Genomic DNA, 13,650 nt, shown 5'->3' on the forward strand with positions numbered 1-13,650 from the left:
CGTATCCATGCTCAAGCTTTATTTCAGTGTCTTGTGTTAAGATACTAGAGAATCTCTGGACCACATCCAGAAAACATACTACATACTACCTCTGTCTCTGTCTCTTTTCGAAACTACATGCATATACATTCTCGATGCATCTAGAAAGACGAAAGAGAAATCGTGTTAATTGCACTAACGAGACTGGTATAACAGTGCATACAAGCTTTCTATTGCTCGATCAAAGTTTACCGAGTATGACACCTGTCTTATGTCCATCCTTGCTAACAGACACAATGTGTTACGTGCAACATTAATCCTGAACTCGTCGTATTTAGAAGAAGAGGAAGGCTTCTTAGCCGGTTTCACCGATGACTACAGCCGTTCTCGCGCCATGGGTATCATACATCATCGCCTTGGTGACAGCCACGAGAGAATAACGAGAGAGAAAGAGGAGAAGGAGAAGAAGAAGAAGAAGAAGAAGACGAAGAACGTTCTTAGCAAGCCAAAAGTCTTCTCTTAAAGCATGGGCAACACAGACGAAAACAAAGCGATTCTAACCATTAGGACTTATGCGAACGACAGACATAAAATATTAAACTCAAACAATAGCCGATCATTTATTTTATTTAATAACTCCGAGGGAACGAACGAAAATTATTATCAATTTTTCTTTCGAGAAATTAGGATATTAAACATTTTTCTTTCTTTCTTTCTTTTTCCTTCCGTTTTTCTTTTTTTTTTTTTTTTTAATTCGTCTCTTACACATTGAATTAACGATAACGATCAATTAAAAGGGTCCACGAAAAGACAGATGTGCCATGAGTCGATATTTTCGAATCACCTCGTTGTTCCTCCACTCGACTCGTCGAACGTGATCACGATACGTTTATCCATACTAAATGTTCCGCTCTATTCCACCTACATACATCGACTGACTATCGAGGAAAAATTGCTCGATGTATTACTCATGGTATATCGGAAGTTGCGTGGCATTTTTTTTCCTTCTTCTATTTCTTCTTCTTCTTCTTCTTCTCCTTTTTTTCCGAATAGGATTATCCTCTCCGTATATGAAAAGTGATCACGTATCATCGATTATCGTTCGGAGAAGAAATCGAAGATAGTAATTATAAACGAGAAATTTATATATATATATATATATATATGTATGTATGTATGTATGTATGTATGTATATATTTATATATATATATACATATACATATGTAGATGTGTATATATGAATGTAGTATATAAATGTATAGGTGGGTTGTCTTATGTTAGATCCGAGAAGAAGCACCGTGGGCGGGCGAATTGTGATCCTTCTTAAAGATCACCCTCCCTTATTATAAGTACCCTTCTTTGGAGAAGACGATATGGTATTGCGAGTTCTCAAAAAGTCCTTGAAAATTTGTAGAAAGATATCGCACGCGGGTGGTCTTCTCTACTTCCCTTTCCCTCTCTCTCTCTCTCTCTCTCTCTTCCACTTTTTTTTTCTTTCTTTATAAAATACAATACATACTTTAAAGTAACTATACGTACTCGTGATTCGATCGATTTCTTTTCCTTTTTTTCTTCTCTTTTTTTTTTCTTTTCTTCTTTTTTTTCACAAAGACCGCAGTTTATATTATATACGACAATAAGTGTGAAAGAAAAATTCTATTTATACCGAACGGAAATACGAATTCTATTTAAAGACGATGAAATACGAAAGAAAATCCTTCGTGATTGATACATTCAGTATACTCGAAAAAAAAGGATCCCGTGAAAGGGGCATCCAGGACAATTACACGGATGTAACACTGTTGGTTTGTAAATTCTTTCCTAGCTATTGTATCTGTACAACAATGCATACTATCAACGGAATAGAACGAGAAGAAATATTTTTTTCGAAACGTGAATGAATTTGTGACCGGCCTACTAAAAACTCAGAAAAATTTGCCAATCCTTTAACAAGGGTCCACGACCAAAAGCAAGTATCTTAAAATCTATCTAGACCTTTAGAAATTCGAAGAGCGTAGACTCTTACACATTCGACAGAACTTTGCCAGGTAGTAGACTTACCTGCGCTTACTTTTCTATGTTATTGTATATGCTATGCTTGTTCTATGAGTAAGAAGGTCTCAAAAAAAAAAAAAAGAAAAAAGAAAAAAGAAGAAAAAAAAACTACGTGTCTCTAAATTGTCAAAGAAAACATCGACTTTCTTTCTTATCGAAGGTTAAGTTTGCCGTAGTTTATTTCGAGAATCTTTTTGCAGACATTTCTCTCTTTTCAAAATATTTTGTTTTCTTATTCCTTTTTTCTAAAATCTCGGATAATAATATTATAAACGTTTGAAAAAATTTACTAAAATTTCGCTCCTAGGTATAACAAAAAAATTCGATCGAATAAATCGGTGGTTTCTTTACCTATCGATCCGAGTTCAATTCATTTTTATCTTATCGCATGGTTATTCCCTAACATAGATGATACATAATGATAAATAAAAATGCAAAAATATTCGCGAATAATTTCGGCATGGTACTTAGAAATATTATAAAGAACCGTGACGTTCTATCGCGTGTTCTATAAATAAAATCTTCGTTTGATCGATGGTTAAGAAGGTATCTCAGAACGGAAATAAACACAGCGTGATCACACGCAGTTATATTATAAGACACGAAAGAGAAGCATCTGTTTCCAAAAGTTTGGAATAACTACGTCAACGGACGTTATTAATAATTCTTAAAATATGAATATAGAAATGTTAGAAAATATGAAGAAATCGAGAGCGGAACAGGGCTACACGGGGAGTTCAGCAATCCGAATCGCCTATGAGAATGCATCGTTGGAAGCTATGTTATAATTCCAAGCATCGCGTGGTTAAGTATAATGCTACACTCCGTACTTCCGATACCGTTCCTACGGAACATATCGCTTAACGTCATCGCTCTGCATTTTCGTTTTCCGTTCCTCGGAGGAACGACCGTATGAGGAATGTTTTTCCTGTGCGTTATCATTACAAACGATATCGATGATAATTAATAGTAATAATAGAGTAGAATAATTACAAGAACATATGATAATAAATACAGAATATAATAATAAATATAGAATAATAATAATAAATACTATATCAAAAAATAAAATGAAAATACGTAGAAAAAGTTTAGGTATACTCACTTTGACAATAAATACCGCTGGCGAAGATCAAGAATGTCAGAACGAATCCAATAATCATCTTGATTCTCGTGATGATTCTCGAAATGATTGGAAATACGATGTATCGAGAACTTAAGTTCTTCTTTTAAATTTGAAGAAATTAGATGTCGTCGTAGGGCGAATGCAAGTCGGAACGTCCTCCGAAAAGTTCCAAGACGGAAACAAAAGTAGCCGTCTTCGAGCGAGATAAGCAGATTGAAATGAGGTGCATCGAACGCAAGCTTTTCCGCGAGAGATTCGATCCACGAGCTCTATCGCAACTTTGAAGTCGTCTGGAAAAAGATCGTTTCTGTTCTTTGACTTAATCTCGCGACTAGACGAGTCTCTCTTCGACGAGCGTGACTCCCTCCCTCTCCTCTCTTCCTTCCTTTCGTCCTTTCTTTCTTTCTTTCTTTCTTTCTTTCTTCTTTCCTTCCTTCCTCTGCCTCTGTTTCTTCGGATAACGCACGGTGAATCGGAGCGTGTAGCACTTTCCACCGTGAATTTTATCGCGAGCCGTCCGGTACACCGTTCCGCGCTCTACCGGTCAACCAGTCAACGTTTTTTCTTTTTTCTTTTTTTTTTTTTGCCTTTTCTCAAAATCTTTGACTTATCTTTTCCTTTTCCTCTTATAAAAATTCTCTCCTATTTTCCTTTTGATTTCCACGTAATAATTTCTGACTATTCTCTTTCCACTTGATCTCTCTTCCTTTCTTTAACGATTTATCTGTCAAACTTGACGTGTCGACGATTGGAGAAAAAAAAAAAGAAAAGGAAAAAAAAGAGAGATCGGAAAAAGATCAAATATATCTACCTATATCAAACGGATATTCGAGTGAGAAAAAAAATCTTTGTCTTTTCTTGCTAAATCGATCGTGTCGTATCAGTACTGAGCGAAAATAAAATCAAACGATAAAAATATTCGTTTTGATAAATAATTCGCGGCGTGCAAAGTACAGACGAGCGTTCGCAAATTCGCGATCCGCTTCTAACGGCGGCTCGCAAGCGAATACCACTGAGAGCACGATGCTCTTCCGAGTTCCGTGCCGGCATAGGTGCGCTCTTCCCCCACCACTCTACTCCAGCAGCCGAATCCTACTACCCCCACTACCGAGTACTACCCCACACGAGACACCATCAGTCGCCGCCAAGGCGAGCATCTCGGAAGGAGCGTAGTCATTCTCGACCCTCCATCGAGTTTCCTCTTCATGTTTCCTTTTCGCTTTTATTCTCTTCATCCCTACGCACACGTACAAATACACATTATTATTGAAGACTTTGAATAAGAAACTTGATAATCTCGTTGATAGCTAGTTTTCGAAGTAAACACTTTATAGAAAATAATTGTCATCCGGTAAATTGTTGAATTTTCTAATCGTCTTCCTGAAACGAATGAAAAAGTTGTACTATTACGAGAAAGTTTTTAATCCTCTGCTTCTGAATATAAAGCATTGTTGTCGTCCATGAGAATTTTGAATACGATTCGATATTTATAAATAACTATGAAGGTATAGGTATTATAGGGAGGATCCATGAATGAATGAAAGAATGAATGAATCGAACGAGTGAATGAATACTCGACAGCGCATGCGCGCCATACGAGATTCCATTCTCATTCCAATACCAGACCCATTCCCATTCTTTTACCCTTTTACACAGCGGCATGTCTGGTGAATGCACAACGGGAGTAGAATCCGTAAAAAGGTTCGTTCTACGGACCATTGAAGGCTTTCTCAGACGTCGTGTCTGTTCACTGATCGGTTTCAAAACGAAACGTCTCTAATTCGAAGACTTTCTTAAATCGAATTGAATTCCTCAAGTGAGAATACGTCGGTTATATTCTGTTTTTATCAAGTTCGATTGATATTCTAAAATTCCCACGGCAGTTCGAGTTAGTTATCGTTCTCTCTCTTCTATAAGATTATAAAAGAGTACCTTAGAGAGTATTGTAAAAACGTGAAAGGACAATTACAATTCTATTAGGATTAACCAAGACACAATCGCTTTTGGCAAAAGAATCTACCTTGAAGAGATTTCAATCTTTACAAAGCATCTATCCAAACGTTTCATACAAAAATGTATTCGAAAACGCACCTCTTTGATATTCATCTAACGTACACACAGGTAGGACTCAAACGGGACTCCAAACTCGTTTTACTTGGCAACTCACTGTTTTGTCAATGAAATAGCGTCGTATTTTTCTTAGAAAAATGTCTTCCTCGCAGCAGGATACAATGATTGCACTTTCTCGATCGGTAGATCAATGTTATCGCTTGGATCGATCTTTCTTCTGCAAAGTAATCTTACTTTTTTCTACATTAAGAGATAAAACAAAAGAACGTTAGTAAAGTGCGTTTAATAATTAAGATTGACATTGACTATAATATCTAATGTAATATCGCAAGATAAACTTTCGTTTTCATCTTATTATTAAGAATTTTTGCCAATTTAAATGACGTTTGAAAAGAACAAATTTTACTTACAATCTATATACACCACGTATGTATCTTGTTTGCGCGTCATCGAGTCTTGGTAATGACTTAAATCGCCTTAAAACAAACAACTTGATATCTTGATTTAAGAGGCTCGAATCCACCTCACGCAGGCATAGCACGCATCTGCTGTACGCCAAGCCCTTATCTGAATCGCTTCAACGCCCTCTGGCGCCCATTAAGTCCACAGGAATGAAATAATCAGCTCGAGCCAATTCGGGACCAATTATGCGCGTGCCGGAATGAGGTACCTTTACAAAGAGCTCCGAAGTTAAAGATTGATGTAGGTAGTAGACCAAGATCCAATTCGTGGATTCACGGGATCCACCTGGTCGTATTTTCTCATTACCGTCGTACCGTAGTAACGAAGGGTAGTCACGTGGTAAGCTCAGAACCATGTTTTTCCGATCGTTATTATAAAATGTATCTTTTACAATAAATTTCTTCTGTATTTTCTTAAACGCATCTTCGTTAGAAAGGCAGAACGAACTTAGTGAACCATGTTAATTTTAAGAGTCATGACTATTTTAGCAGAATTCTCACGCCAAATAATTAAACGGACGAATTTTAATCGAGCGATTCTAGAAATGTGATAGGATCAATTACACGAACGTACCTCTACGACCATTTTAATGCTAAAATATATCCTGTTAAACTTATATTCATTAATTAACAAGATCACCGTCTGTCTCTTAATTGAGATGTAACTCGCAAAGAAACGTTTCGATTAGCATACGACGACCCTGTTTTGCTTGTTGTCGGTCCCACGTAAATTCTGTCGCGTGAACTGCTTCGTAAGGTCATTGATCGTATGTACATCATTGTTAACTAAATATTATTCTGCGATTCCGCTGATCGATTACGTTTGTAAATGAGGAGAGAGAGAGAGAGAGAGGCGATTTAATTTTTCTAACGGCGTATTACGATTTTAGAAACGCAGAATTATTTATGACGACGAAACACGCATAGTTGTACTCTTTCCATGCTGTTACCCTGTTAAACGTGCGCGCACATGTCCCTCGATATCTGCGCAACTACTCCGCGGGCTTGCAAGTTTTATGCTCGAGACAAACGTCGTAACAACATTTCTCTTTATTCTGACATTGATCGTCATCATCGCAAAGCATTGGTAGATCGTACCAGTCGTAAGATCGTGGACAATGCGATCTCAATGGTGGACAATGTTTCATTTTCATCTTTTTCTCCCACGATGGATGAACTAAAGGATGCCAATGAGATTCTCCAAAATTAAACCAAAACCATGGTATCGAAAAAGATGGCCACATAATATCCTTCCACATTTCACTTTTCCCATTGTGACAACAATAATACCGAAGATCGTGCGTTCTGCACCAATATCGACAAGATTTCGTTTCTCCGACGTAGTAATAAGTAAAGAGAACAAATAAAACGATTTTGAGACTTCCATCGTCGCTCCGCATATTGTATATTCTGAAACAATTGTGTAATCGATTAGATTTGTAAGTTATAAATGTCATTGATTGAAAAACAAAAAAAAAGATATTTAATCTTCTCGATAATTCGAAAGAAAATATATATGAAATCAATATGACAAAGAACTTACCTAAGATGGAACATGCGACACACTGTTTACACTTATGGTTACGCACGGCTTCTTATACCTGAGCAAATGAAATTGCGTTATTATATCTCTGACTATGATTATAAACATAAGTGACGGTAAAAACGTATTGCCCATTATTTAATTCTACGACATACAGTTTCTTCCTACCAATTTAAATATAGCACGTCTGTAACGAGAGAAATTCTATGACAAGTAATATTTTCATATTGTTCCGTGAAATTACATGAATGACAGTAAATGATGTAGCACACATCACCGTTCGTTGTAATATTAAACAACGACCAAACAAACTACGAACTATCGACAGCTTTATAAGTAATAAACTTTTCATTTAATGTTTCATAAAATAGATCTATTATAAGATATAATTGATTGGTGTAACGGCCACAGCACTCCATTTTCTATCATTTTTTTCAATAACACTGACCGCGTTCTACGTTCTTCTTTTTAAAATTCTAATATTATATTTTATTGTACGTTATAATATATAATATGTATGTAATATTCTTGAAATATTACATAACGATTAATCATTCATTACGAGCGAATCTATAAATAGCTTTCTCTTGTAATATTTTTCTTTACAATAATAAATCAATTTTAAAATTCGGACATACTAATTTACATACTCCATATTGATTTGTAGTTCTACGCCGAAAAGATTGTGGCGCTGTAGGTAATGCGCAATTGCGGACTAGAAAGTAACGAAATTGCGCATTTATCCACGTGCTACTGTCACTGGCGTCATTTTATTGTACTTTATAAAAGAGGTTAAATTATAAAATTCAAAAGAAATTATTTTCGAAAGATTTAAAATTTATATAATTGGAAAAATTATTCTTAACAAATATTTAAGTAGAAATTTCTTTTGGTTATAATTTTATCAACATGGAGAATAAAGAACAATTTGATGTACTTTTGGGTGGAACACAATCATTACCGTATGATGTTTCTATTCTGAAATTAGCTGCTGCAAGAGCAGGCGAAATTGCAGCAATGACTCACGCCATAGGTAAAGTGATTATTTTATTGATTTTGATAATATTATTTTATATATGTAAATATTCTTTTCTTTTTATAGAAAATCCCCAACAAACAAAACTGGTTTTTCAAAAGCTTCCCATACATATGCGTAGACGAGTTATGTCACATAATGTCAAAAGATTGCCAAGAAGATTACGGGAAGCACATTTAAATCAAATGATCAAGTCTGGTTTACCACCAAAAAGTAAACGGCCTTCGCGTAAATATCGCAGACGTCCATCCAATTTACTTCTAGAGTACAATCGAAGACAACGAAAAAAAGCTTGGCTGGAAACTCATATTTGGCATGCAAAACGATTTCATATGGTCGAACAATGGGGATATAGAATCGCTGATTTTGCGAATGATAAATGCTTTAAAGCAAATTACCGTGCCATTACAAAACATTGTTTGATACAAGATCTTTCTTATTATGCTTGTATTGAAATAATTGGACCAGAAAATATTTTAAAAGAAACTTTGAAATCGCATTGCAATCCAACTGACTTAACATTTGGTGCAAAAATATACATTAATGGTACAAGAGAAGGTACTTTAATGTTTTTCAAAAAAGATAGTTATCCAATGTCTCCTATAGGGAATGTGCATTTTCTATGGAAACCTGATTACTCTGATCAAAGAACTATCTGGATTTGGGTTCATCCAGCATTTTATGATGATATTTTGATTGATATCAGATCCAGTTTTAAGTTTAATTTCTGTCATACTGAAAACGGAGAATCAACATCGTTGAATCAGTTACAAATTTCTTATATCAATGACAGCAATTGTCAAATGAATTTATTAAAAGGTACTTTAAATAGATTTAGACTCTGTGGTCCGTTGACACTAAATGTGTTAACAAATGCATTTAAATTACCCAATATTAAACAAAATTTATCAACAATCAATGAATCAAAAATGGATTGTGAAGATGTTACAGAAGATAAAAAAGATCCTTCTATCATTGCTAATACATGGTATGAAGATTATTACAGCAATCAAGAGAATTTCAAAACTTTCGAAATCCAAGAGAAACTGTGGCAAGCATTGCAATCATTAGATTCTCCTCATCAATTACCACGAAATATGGTCTTTGGATTCACTGTTTTAGATCCACGATTTTATTTACCTGAAAAAAGAACAAAACCACAGAAACAAGTTACATATTCTGAAATAATACCTATGCCATCGGCTCATTCAAATGATAGTCCAATATGGGATAAAAATATGCGTGAGAAAATTAGTAAATCATATCTATCTACTAGCATAATCAACAAATTAAGAAGCAGCAATCTAGTTCCTGGTGTAGGCAATGATAGTCATTTCAAAGAAGATGTAATTGCAAAAATTCCTATACTTGTTATTCAAAAACCTGGAAATTGTAATACAGGTTTGTGCAAGTTTCATAAAAAATATAATATTTAATAATATTTGAATTTTTATGACTTTGAATTTTTATTAATAGGTTTAGCTTCTGGTATTGATATCATTATACCATCAGGATGGGCAATGGCATTCTGGCTTGGTTTTATATATCGTTGTACAAGGGTCGGAGCGCTGAGGGAATCAAGATCAATAGTATTTGAAACTGCTATTACAAATTCACCAGATTTTAATGAACCCGATACACCTACTTATAAAAGGGAAGCTCTTAGTACAAAAGCAAAGTGTATAGAAAGATATTTTCAATATCCATCTAACAGACGAGTTAATTTTATAAAACTGGGTATTTCTAGTCCTTTCTTCTGTGAATGGCATATTTTAATGAAGGAATGGTCAGGGAACGAAGATTTTTATGTTTTAAGGGATCGAACTATATTGACACAATTACAAGCAAATCTTTCTTCCTTTGAATCAAAGAAAAGGAAAAATAAACGTAAAATTCCTGCTTCTAAGATTGCTTTAGATGATGCATTAAAATCTAAAAATTGTTTAATACGTGTTAGAATATCTGTTGTAAATAAGGGCAATCCAAAAATGTTTGGTATAATATGTGTGCCAAGAAAAGAAGATTTAAGAGAACTTAAATATAATAAAAGTTGGTCAGGACCACTAGAAAAAGTAAATAAAGATCCACATGAAAGTGTACGGAAAATGTTACGAAAAAATCATTTGTCGTTGTTAAAACGATATAGAGGACAAAGAGTACGTCATAAAAAAGCATTAGAGAAGAAAATAAGTGATGCATTCGAAGAAAATACATGCAATATAAATTACAACATTAAAATAAAAAATTTAAGGCGAAACTTATTAAATAAAAGCCGTAAAGCTATATCAAAACATTTTCAAAAAATGTCAAAACTTTATTTGCCAAAGTGTACAAAAGTACGAAATTCATGTAACAGAGAAGTAATGGGATATATAACACTAGGAAATTTTTCTTTTACTAAAGCTAAAGGTATTGGAATAGGTTATGTTACAATACAATCGGTGATTGCAATGATTGCCAGAAAGACTAATATTGTTCTTATTAGGAATCATCGGACAAGACATTATAGGATAGCTCGTTTAGAAATATTATTTAATTAATTAATTATTAAATGAAATTTATTTGAATATTTTTAACGCAATAAAGATTTGTTTTTATATAAAATACATTGTCATTGTATTATCCTTTAAAAAAATTTGAATATTGCGTCATTGTGCGAATCAACAAGTCATCCTTACAATTCAATAAAATTAAAAATTATATCAGTGTAAACAATATTGTATTCGTGTAAATAAAGTACTTAATAATTTTCCTTTCTTTTTATCGTAAAGGTACTCTAATCTAAGCAATTTAAAAATATCATTATCAAATGCATTTTATCTAACTAAAGATTACGACGCCATATTTATGCTTCGATAAATTGCACCTCATAATCGATTTAGATTCAATATGGAACGTATCGCTGTAGTACGTATAAAAATTCAAAAATAATACATTTTATGTTTTTTCTAAATTATTTTCTGTAATACGTATTTACATGTTTAGGTGACCGGAGGAAACAAAGGCATTGGTTTAGCCATTGTCAAAGGACTTTGTAAACAATTCGATGGGATTGTTTATCTCACTGCCCGTGATACTCAGCGTGGCTTAAATGCTGTCAAAGAATTAGAAGGAGAAGGATTGAAAGCAAAATTTCATCAACTTGACATTACTGATGAGAACAGTATTAATACTTTTCGCGATTACTTACAAAAAACACATAATGGATTTGATATATTGATAAATAATGCAGCAATTGCTTTCAAGGTAAAAGTAATTTTCTTTTGAGCTACTTCCTTTCTTATATTTTTTTCTTTTTGAAACAAAATTTTATAATAAACTTTGATATATATATATATATATAACATAGACAGATGCAACTGATCCTTTTGAATATCAAGCAGAAGAAACTCTGAAGGTAAATTACTTCAGTTTGAGAAAAATATGTGAGAAACTTTATCCATTACTTAAACCACATAGTCGCGTTGTACATTTGTCCAGTAGTGCTGGTCGTTTAATAAATATTCCTGGTGAATCAATAAAACAAAAACTATCTAACCCAAATCTAACGGAAGAGGAATTGGATAACCTTATGCGTGAATTTGTTGAGTAAGTTAAGAATGGTTGATCTTATTTTTTTATGATGTGTGTATGTGTATATGTGAGAAAGCATTATTAAAATATAATTTTATGTATGTACGTATATATATAATTGTTGAATTAATATATCTTTTAGAGAGGCAAAAAAGAATACTCATTCACAAAATGGTTGGTCTAATTCTGCTTATGCGGTTAGTAAAGTAGGTGTTTCTGCTTTAGCTGTAATACATCAAGCTAAATTTAATAACGATCCACGAGAAGATATAGCGGTAAATGCCGTACATCCTGGTTATGTGGATACCGATATGACCAGTCATAAAGGACCTCTTACACCTGATCAAGGTGCAGTAGCCCCGATTTATTGTGCATTGCTACCAAATGATACGGAAATAAAGGGAAAATATATCTGGTATGACAAAACTCTATCAGATTGGAAATAGATTAATTAACACGTAATACTGCACAATTGCATTGTCATTCTAATGTAAGAAAATAGAGTTATATATAAACAATAAAATGCACATAAACTTTATGCATTGTTACAATATATAATACATGCTTATATTGCTTATATTTTTTTCTAAAATAAATCATTGTTTCTACATTGTAAAAAAGATAAAGAATGATGTTTACAATGTTTAGATAGTAAATGCATACTTGTTTAAATAAATTTATACTTGCAAAAATAACATTTTTAAATATCTCTTTAATACCTGCTTTTGTACATATAAAGACAATATATGGAGAGAAATATATGCAATAACCATGTGTTTATATTTTTAAATTAATTGATGTCTTTGATATAGTTTGTATAAAATGAATCGAATGAAATAATAATATATTTCAACAAAAAAACATGTCATCTTGTTTGAACTGCTGCTTCTTTACGAGCAGCATCTTGCAAAAGCTGTGTATCAACTTCATCGCCAGGAAGTTGTACGTATCGTACTACTGATCCACGAATAAAGCAATTCTTTACTGATAGCTGAAATGATAAATGAAATGTAATTGCTACAATTAATGTAATCATTAAAAAAATAAATATAATCATTTAAAAACAATTAAAATGAAATATTATTAATTAATATTACTTACCATATGAGGATATTTATCTGGATCTGTTACACTTATATCGGTTAATTTTATATTAAGATATTGATCTACAGAATGCAAAGTACCGCAGATGCTGTAAATGTATATCTACATTATATACTGTTGTTGTTAGTTGACAAAAAAAATTGGAATAAACATTACCTGAGATCATTTTTTAATTCCACAACTACATCTTTTCCAATTAAGGATTTGAAAAATGAGTAGAACAACTAAAAAATATATATTGTTTTATATGTAATATTTTTTTTACGTGTTTCCAAATATTTATAAACAAGTTTGAGCTTACCATTTTTATATGCAATAAACAACGTCAAATATATAGAATTTGATTTTTTTTTTCGTTTTAATTCTATTTATCGTTGTTTAGAACAAAAAATCAATACGCTAGAACGAAGTCATCGTCATGACGTCTCGAGATGAGGTTAGATTAATGATGCCGGTATAATATTCGTTTGCACTCTCATCAGGGCCGCCAAACTTTACAGAAAACGCGCGCTAACTTTCTTAAATTAGTTTACAGTTAACCTGTGCAGATAGAGCTCTTTTAATCATCCACATCGACATATGGTAAGATGTGCATACAATAATTTAAAGTTCACATTCTTTTTTCTAATTTATTCAATATAATATTTTTATATTTTATTAAAAAGAAATAAATCAATTACATTGGTTATAATTTATAAAATA

General features: G+C 33.1%; 5 protein-coding genes across 5 annotated transcripts in view; 2 read left to right on the top strand and 3 right to left on the bottom strand.

The window, feature by feature from the left end:
• The window catches only part of LOC122637469, a 41,376-nt gene extending 36,833 nt beyond the window's left edge, over positions 1-4,543 (bottom strand). Inside the window, exon 1 of the mRNA XM_043829602.1 lies at positions 3,141-4,543. Within this exon, the coding sequence (XP_043685537.1) occupies positions 3,141-3,198 (58 nt within the window). The 5' untranslated portion in view covers positions 3,199-4,543. The remainder of the gene's footprint in view (positions 1-3,140) is intronic.
• A 972-nt stretch (positions 4,544-5,515) lies between these two features.
• On the bottom strand, positions 5,516-7,371 carry LOC122637474. Its single transcript, XM_043829610.1, has 2 exons — positions 7,236-7,371; positions 5,516-7,102 (listed from the first exon to the last, which is right to left on the bottom strand). Exons 1-2 carry the CDS (start codon positions 7,247-7,249, stop codon positions 6,685-6,687), a joined length of 432 nt encoding a protein of 143 aa, XP_043685545.1. The 5' UTR covers positions 7,250-7,371; the 3' UTR covers positions 5,516-6,684.
• A 600-nt stretch (positions 7,372-7,971) lies between these two features.
• LOC122637487 (ribonucleases P/MRP protein subunit POP1) lies at positions 7,972-10,821 on the top strand. The gene is made up of 3 exons (XM_043829640.1): positions 7,972-8,268; positions 8,338-9,672; positions 9,748-10,821. The coding sequence occupies exons 1-3, from the start codon at positions 8,145-8,147 to the stop codon at positions 10,809-10,811; spliced, it is 2,523 nt and encodes an 840-aa protein (XP_043685575.1). The 5' UTR covers positions 7,972-8,144; the 3' UTR covers positions 10,812-10,821.
• Positions 10,822-11,035: 214 nt separating this feature from the next.
• LOC122637488 (carbonyl reductase [NADPH] 1-like) lies at positions 11,036-12,382 on the top strand. The gene is made up of 4 exons (XM_043829642.1): positions 11,036-11,178; positions 11,257-11,517; positions 11,621-11,859; positions 11,987-12,382. Exons 1-4 carry the CDS (start codon positions 11,161-11,163, stop codon positions 12,288-12,290), a joined length of 822 nt encoding a protein of 273 aa, XP_043685577.1. The 5' UTR covers positions 11,036-11,160; the 3' UTR covers positions 12,291-12,382.
• A 154-nt stretch (positions 12,383-12,536) lies between these two features.
• On the bottom strand, positions 12,537-13,444 carry LOC122637489 (U6 snRNA-associated Sm-like protein LSm2). Its single transcript, XM_043829643.1, has 4 exons — positions 13,250-13,444; positions 13,105-13,172; positions 12,946-13,036; positions 12,537-12,835 (listed from the first exon to the last, which is right to left on the bottom strand). The coding sequence occupies exons 1-4, from the start codon at positions 13,250-13,252 to the stop codon at positions 12,710-12,712; spliced, it is 288 nt and encodes a 95-aa protein (XP_043685578.1). The 5' UTR covers positions 13,253-13,444; the 3' UTR covers positions 12,537-12,709.
• Between the last annotated feature and the right edge of the window lie 206 nt (positions 13,445-13,650).

Source organism: Vespula pensylvanica, chromosome 2 (assembly GCF_014466175.1).
Source record: "Vespula pensylvanica isolate Volc-1 chromosome 2, ASM1446617v1, whole genome shotgun sequence".
NCBI lineage: Eukaryota > Metazoa > Arthropoda > Insecta > Hymenoptera > Vespidae > Vespula > Vespula pensylvanica.

What these genes read in the sequence shown, in the direction of transcription:
- LOC122637487 (XM_043829640.1), top strand. Translation starts at nt 8,145, where the DNA reads ATGGAGAATAAAGAACAATTTGATGTACTTTTGGGTGGAACACAATCA. An exon ending in AGCAATGACTCACGCCATAG is followed by an intron (nt 8,269 to 8,337) that starts GTAAAGTGATTA and finishes TTCTTTTTATAG; the next exon opens with AAAATCCCCAACAAACAAAA. An exon ending in ACCTGGAAATTGTAATACAG is followed by an intron (nt 9,673 to 9,747) that starts GTTTGTGCAAGT and finishes TTTTATTAATAG; the next exon opens with GTTTAGCTTCTGGTATTGAT.
- LOC122637488 (XM_043829642.1), top strand. An exon ending in ATGCAGCAATTGCTTTCAAG is followed by an intron (nt 11,518 to 11,620) that starts GTAAAAGTAATT and finishes TATATAACATAG; the next exon opens with ACAGATGCAACTGATCCTTT. An exon ending in CTTATGCGTGAATTTGTTGA is followed by an intron (nt 11,860 to 11,986) that starts GTAAGTTAAGAA and finishes TATATCTTTTAG; the next exon opens with AGAGGCAAAAAAGAATACTC.
- LOC122637489 (XM_043829643.1), bottom strand. An exon ending in GAATTAAAAAATGATCTCAG is followed by an intron (nt 13,037 to 13,104) that starts GTAATGTTTATT and finishes ATACATTTACAG; the next exon opens with CATCTGCGGTACTTTGCATT. An exon ending in CAGATAAATATCCTCATATG is followed by an intron (nt 12,836 to 12,945) that starts GTAAGTAATATT and finishes TTATCATTTCAG; the next exon opens with CTATCAGTAAAGAATTGCTT.